Source organism: Dipodomys ordii, unplaced genomic scaffold (genome assembly GCF_000151885.1).
Source record: "Dipodomys ordii isolate 6190 unplaced genomic scaffold, Dord_2.0 Scaffold63, whole genome shotgun sequence".
Lineage (NCBI taxonomy): Eukaryota > Metazoa > Chordata > Mammalia > Rodentia > Heteromyidae > Dipodomys > Dipodomys ordii.
In genome coordinates, this window is record NW_012267279.1 from 5,978,630 (window position 1) to 5,984,604 (window position 5,975).

Genomic DNA, 5,975 nt, shown 5'->3' on the forward strand with positions numbered 1-5,975 from the left:
TTGACTACCCACCACCCCCACTCCCTGGGGTGAGGGCTCGGATCACAGCTGGTTGGGTGGGACGGGGTGGCGGGGGTAGGTAGGGGTGATGGGAGCGCAGAGCGGCTGCTTTGAGGGAAATCAGCCTTTTGGCCACCTTCAGGGCGGGAATCGGGACCGGCAGTTTGCATTCCCGGCAGATCGAAGCTCCCTGCTGATCGATTATTTGATAATTGATTTTCCCCACAGCCAATGCGAAGCCGCCTGGGCGGGGGTGCCCTCTGATTGGTGGAGTCCTTTTCCACGGCTGCCTACCGAGATTTGGGTGAGCTCATTTTCCAGTCGACCGCAGGGGGAGTTTTCTGCGAGGTTTCTGCTGGAGGGAGGGTGGAGAGAGAGAGAGAGAGAAAAAAAAAACCTCTCGGAGAGGAGCAAGCTGCCAGCCCAGCTCGGGATGTGAGGTTCCCAGCTGCTGGTAGGGCTGCAAGGCTGAGACATCTCGGCTGATCTGAGCCGAGAGGACAGAAACAATAAAGACTAAACCACTAAGTAGAATTAATAAAGGACCAAATTAGAGTGGAAGAAATAAAAACAAGAAAACAATGTTGAGTCCAGAGAATAGGTATTTAACGGGGGAGAGGGGAACTTAAAAACCAGTGGTTGGTTGAGGACTCCCAGTTATGGGGGTAGTGGTAGCTTTTGTCTCAAATCTCAGCTCCCGAAGTGGATTTCTTTTTCTCTGGATTTAGGAGTTTTCTCCCAGCCGGGATGAGGGGAATAGAAAAGCGGAGTATGGGGTTGGAGATCTAGGGAGGAAAGCGCGGGTGTCGCTGGGGAAAGTGCTGGGGGTACGCAGACCCTCCAGGCCCAAGCGAGGCCGTGGCTGAAGTCCCCACCGCGCCTCGAAGACAAAGGCGCAGGCTGCCGCCGCAGCCAGAGCCCTGCGCTCCGGCCCCAAAGCGCTGCGCCCAGGGCGCACAGCTTTCTGCCTTGCCTGGAGCGGATGGGGGGGTGGAGGGGGGAGGGAAGAGCTTCCCTTCTTGAGGCTCCCCAGCCCGGGCTCCGGCTCCGCCCGCGAGGTCTGGGCTGCTGGGTGCCCGCGTCGAGTTTCGCTTTCCGGCGATCATAAATAGCTCGGTGTTTGTAAACAGGCGCTGGGGGCACATTCCCAGCGCCCGGCCCATTGTTCCCTCCCTTCCCCTCTCACTTCCAGCAGAACGCCGGGGTTGGGGCTGGGGGCTTCCCGAGGCGGGGAGGTGGGGGTGTCCAGACCCAAAGTGATAAAATGCCAACATTTCCTCTCCTCCAGTCCGCCGTCCACCTCCGACAGCGCAAAAGAAACTCTTAAACGGGGCTTCCAGAAAACCCAAGTTAACCTCCACCCCCACGGTCTCAAGACTCTGCAGGCAGAGCCTTTCCCCAGCCCAGCTCCGGCGTCTCTTCTCCGGACTCGCGGTTTGACTTTTCTCCTAGGAGAGAGAGAGAGAGAGAGAGAGAGAGAGAGAGAGAGAGAGAGAGTCTAGTTCTGAGAATCCAGTACTTTGTGCCTCAAACCCCCCCCCATACACACACTCCCCGCCCCGAGAAAATACTGGCAGACCCCAATAATTTCGAGGAAAGTCTTGAAGTCTTCGCGCGGAATCCTGTGCAAAACAACTCCCGCTTCCTCCCTTGCCCCGCGATTATTCCCAATTTATTTCAAGGGAGTCCGCTTTGGGGGAGAGAGAGAGTCTGGAGGGGTTTGGGAGGGGGGTGGGGGGGAGAGAAGGAGACAGAAAATAAAGCCGTGGGCTGGGAGCTGAGCCTTCATTTGTGTGCGTGTGTCCAGGGTGTCTGGTGTTTGTGCCTGGGCGTACGATTTCATGGAGCGCCTTTTCTGCCTCTCTAGTGCGACCAGAGCTCGCTCCGCGCACCCACCCCTGCCGAGGAGCCTACTTGCTGCAGCCCAATGCATTGTGTAAGACGCGACCTGTTATGGCCACCACTACTTCCGGGTTCTAGCATTCTGGTCGGAATCCACCTCTCCGCCTGTGCAACACACACTTACACACGCACGGGGACTGCAAGCGGGCAGCATCGATCGTGGCTCCTTTAAGACTAACTCAGACAGACATTTTTTTTTTAACCTTCCTTCTCTAATCTCCTTTCAGTGCAGCAGTTGCAAAGAGGGAGAGAGAGAGAGAGAGAGAGAAAGAGAGAGAGAAGAGAGAAACTGATTAGGAATTAAGACTGATTCAGGGGAAGCGAGCGCTAGGGCTTTGTGCATTTGAATATTAACATTTGAGGTGTTCTGAGACCAGAAGAAGACAGAGCGGATGATCATTCATTCACCACGTTGACAACCTCGCTTGTGATTGACAGCTGGAGTGGCAGAAAGCCATGAGATTTGGTAGTTGAGTCTGAGGGGCGCTCGGGTTCTTTTTTTTTTTTTAAACTGATTTTTTGGGGGAGAGAAGATCTGCTTTTTTTTTTTTTCCTTTGCCCCCTCTGCTGTCTTGGAAACGGAGCGCTTTTATGCTCTGTGACTCCGGCGCTTCGCTTCAGGTCCGGTAGACCGAAGATCTGGGACCAGTAGCTCACATTGCTGGAAACGTTGAGGGATTTTTTTTTCCGTCGTGCTTTTTTTTTTTCTGGGAGAGTTTGCATATTTGTTTCTTTTCACACTGGCCTTAAAGAGGATATATTAGAAGTTGAAGTAGGAAGGGAGCCAGAGAGGCCGATGGCGCAAAGGGTACGTATTAAAAAACAATTGTGGAAGTCAAATGTGAGATTAAATTGAAACGTGGCTGAAAGACACTGTTAAAAAGTTTCCTATTTTCTTTCTCTTTTTGAATGGGGCTCTTCAGGCCATGGCCTAAAGCGCGAGGATTTATTCAGTGCAATTGTAGACTTACGTACAATACTTTTAGTTGTTAATTCAAGTAGTCAAGTTTTCTATAATTCGTAACCAGTAGCTATATAAATAAAAATGCAAACTCAAGTCATCATCTGTTGGAAAGAAAGAAAAAGAAAGAGAGAAAGAAAGAAAATACTAAATGCCTGGTACTATAATTTGAGTATTCCGAGAAGTTTAAAGATATGTTTAAACTAAAAATAAGCAGGTAAAAACTCATGATAGGTTATTGATTATATTCATATTTAATATCATTAGAAGCATTTAGCTTTTTGAAATGAATTAACCTCGCCACTGTGTAGGGTATTTGGGACTGGAAAACGTTTTTTTAAGTAATTTTAATTTCCATGTATTTTTATGCAAGGGATTGCTTTGCAAGTTTTCTTAGATAAGCCCTGTACTAATTGGATCCTAAGCACGTAGCAACTCACTTCTTAAATGCAATACTGATTCCCCCAATATTCCTATTTGAATGGAAATGTAGTGAGAGTAAAGTGAGACAATGACAGCCCAACTGATAGTTTCTTAAAAGAAAGGGGTCTACAAAAAGCCTTCCTTGCATAATTTGTGTCCTGGCCCTCAAAGCCCTGTTTGCAAAAGAAAGTTACTAGGCTGACACATTTTTTCTTTACTCCTTTGGTTCAGGCAAATGTCAGAGTAAGAACAAACTCTTTTCACACCTCTGGTTTTAAGGGGATGAAAGTGGCAATTCCTCTTTTCTTTGAAAATCATTTCACTCTAAACACCTCCAAATCTTGGGAAAAGAGCTTGTTGGCAAGGAAAGCCATTAGAGAAAAATCTAAATAGCTATATTTAGCACACAAAAATGACAATCAATATGAAAGTTTTTCTGGATGAAGAAGAGAGGGGTTCTGTGTTCATTTGCTTTAGAATTTGAACCTAGTGAGTAGCCTTTCCTACTAGTCTAGAGATAAAGTTCACAAGAAAACAATTAGAGTAGAATATTAACTGCTTCGATTATAAATTTTCTTTAACTTTTGGGGATAAATGCCCTGATTTGAAAATTAAGGAAAATAAAAGGTATAGGAAAAGCTATCTTTACTTGTGCCTCACATCTAAAGAGGTCAGTTCATTTTGCATAATTTTGCAGAGTTTGTCTTGGAAAGCATAAGAAATGTAGTATCTTGCACGACTGCCCAACCTCACTCTGGCAGGGACATAAAATGAGAAGCCTGTCTGAATTCACGTGCATGGGTTCCCATCGTAACTTTGTTTCCTTTTGAATTCCCCCTAATGTAAAGGAGCTGGGAAACTAGGCGGGTTTGCTGCACTGTCCTGGCACGTTTTATTATTGTGATTTTCAATTTCCTCCTCCAGAGACATGCACATTTTTACCTTTCGCCCTCCGGGAGAATGCCTCTCCTCTCTCTTCCCTTCTCTCTTCCTTTCTTCCTTGGCAGGGGATTCTGATATTCTGAAGTAGTCAAGAAGGAAGGACACAAGTTAGGGCAAGAACCTCCATCTCGGAGGAGGCTTACCGAGAATCTTAGACTTTTTTTTTTTTTTTTACTTTCAACGTTATTTTTCTACAAATAGAAACCTCAACGTGAGAGATGCAAGGCCACGGAATTCCCGGTTGAAGTCTCCAAGCTGGACTGACCTTATATAAGCTCAGTGCCCTGCCGGTCTCCTATTTACTCTGCCGGCCTTCTGAACCTTTTTTCTCTCTTGTTTGTCATGCAGTACGACGACCTACCCCATTACGGGGGCATGGATGGAGTAGGCATCCCCTCCACGATGTATGCGGACCCGCATGCAGCCAGGTCCATGCAGCCGGTCCACCACCTGAACCATGGGCCTCCTCTGCATTCGCATCAGTACCCGCACACAGCTCACACCAACGCCATGGCCCCCAGCATGGGCTCCTCGGTCAATGACGCTTTAAAGAGAGATAAAGATGCCATTTATGGGTAGGTACAATGGGCAGCAGTTAAGTAGCTGAGGCGCGATTTTTCCCCTGTATTTCCCCGTGCCCTTGGTAACAAAGTCAGAGTTCTCTGGAGTTGAGGTACATAGCTGGTTCACCCTAACTGCATGGAAAATTTGGAGAGGTGGCCTGCCATCCCGAAGAACCCCACTCCTCCCCATCTTCCCCTGTCTGTATGCGCTCCCAGCCGGCTCAGCGGCTGAGACCCACCGCTTCTGTGGTCGCCCGCAAAGGGGTCCCAGTGTGGGGAGAAGTTACCTAAAGGTTCCCCAATCCGCTCTCCGCCTCTGGCCCAGCGGAGCAGGGATTTCGCTCTCTTGCTCAGCTTCGTTCAAGAGCGTTGGGGGTTTGTGAATGTAGGAGCCTTTGTGTTGGAACGAAACTTTTAGTGTAAGGGAAAATCTTTTAAGCTACTGATTGTTCTGACTTGCTAAGTTTACTCAGCAACCGTATGCTGGCTCTGCCACCCCACAATGAAGTCAAGGCAGGACAGCTGCAGGTCAGACGGGGGAGAGCATGTTTTGCATTTAGGAGGTTTGACCACTGAAAGCAAGGAGGACTTACTGGCGATGGATTGCTAAAGACATTAAGAAACTTCTAGCTATTTTAGCACTTTGTGTTCCAAGGCGAAACCTACAGGGTTTAGCAAGAAGTTAATGCGGGGTGCTCTCTTCGGCGGGAGGTTTTCTGGCCGAGGTTTTATATTCCGCGTTCCCTTCGGCCACCCGATTACAGCTTGCACTAGAAACTCACTCGCGCCTACTGGGTGCTGATGAATTGGGGGACCCCTTCTGACTTTGCAGCAACTTTTGTTTCTATTTATGACTTTAAAAATTGCAATATTGACCCTCCCTCCCTGGTGGGGGGGGCGCCGAAATCTTTGTGCTTTTTATTTTCTGGTTCCTTGCGCTATGGACACATTTAAACCCCAGCTTTCTCTTCGTAATGTGGGCTGCAGATGGCTTTAGGGTCTGGGACAAGGGTATTTGGGGAAGCTTTTAAATTCCCAGCTGGACTATAGGAACTGATAAGACTTGAAAACATCTCCTTGGGCATTAGAAAGAGCTTCTTCTTCTTCTTCTTCTTCTTCTTCTTCTTCTTCTTCTTCTTCTTCTTCTTCTTCTTCTTCTTCTTCTTCTTCTCCTCCTCCTCCTC

The 5,975-nt window shown here is 48.2% G+C and overlaps 1 protein-coding gene across 4 annotated transcripts in view; it reads left to right on the top strand.

Annotated features, from left to right (window-relative positions):
* The first annotated feature begins 1,978 nt into the window (after positions 1-1,978).
* Meis1 (Meis homeobox 1) overlaps positions 1,979-5,975 on the top strand; it is a 146,152-nt gene continuing 142,155 nt past the window's right edge. For 2 of the 4 annotated variants that reach the window (XM_013022570.1, XM_013022568.1), the window contains exons 1-2: positions 1,979-2,710; positions 4,577-4,803. In XM_013022570.1, the coding sequence (XP_012878024.1) occupies positions 2,699-2,710; positions 4,577-4,803 (239 nt within the window). In that variant the 5' untranslated portion in view covers positions 1,979-2,698. The remainder of the gene's footprint in view (positions 2,711-4,576; positions 4,804-5,975) is intronic. The other 2 variants (XM_013022567.1, XM_013022569.1) reach the window with 1 other exon arrangement.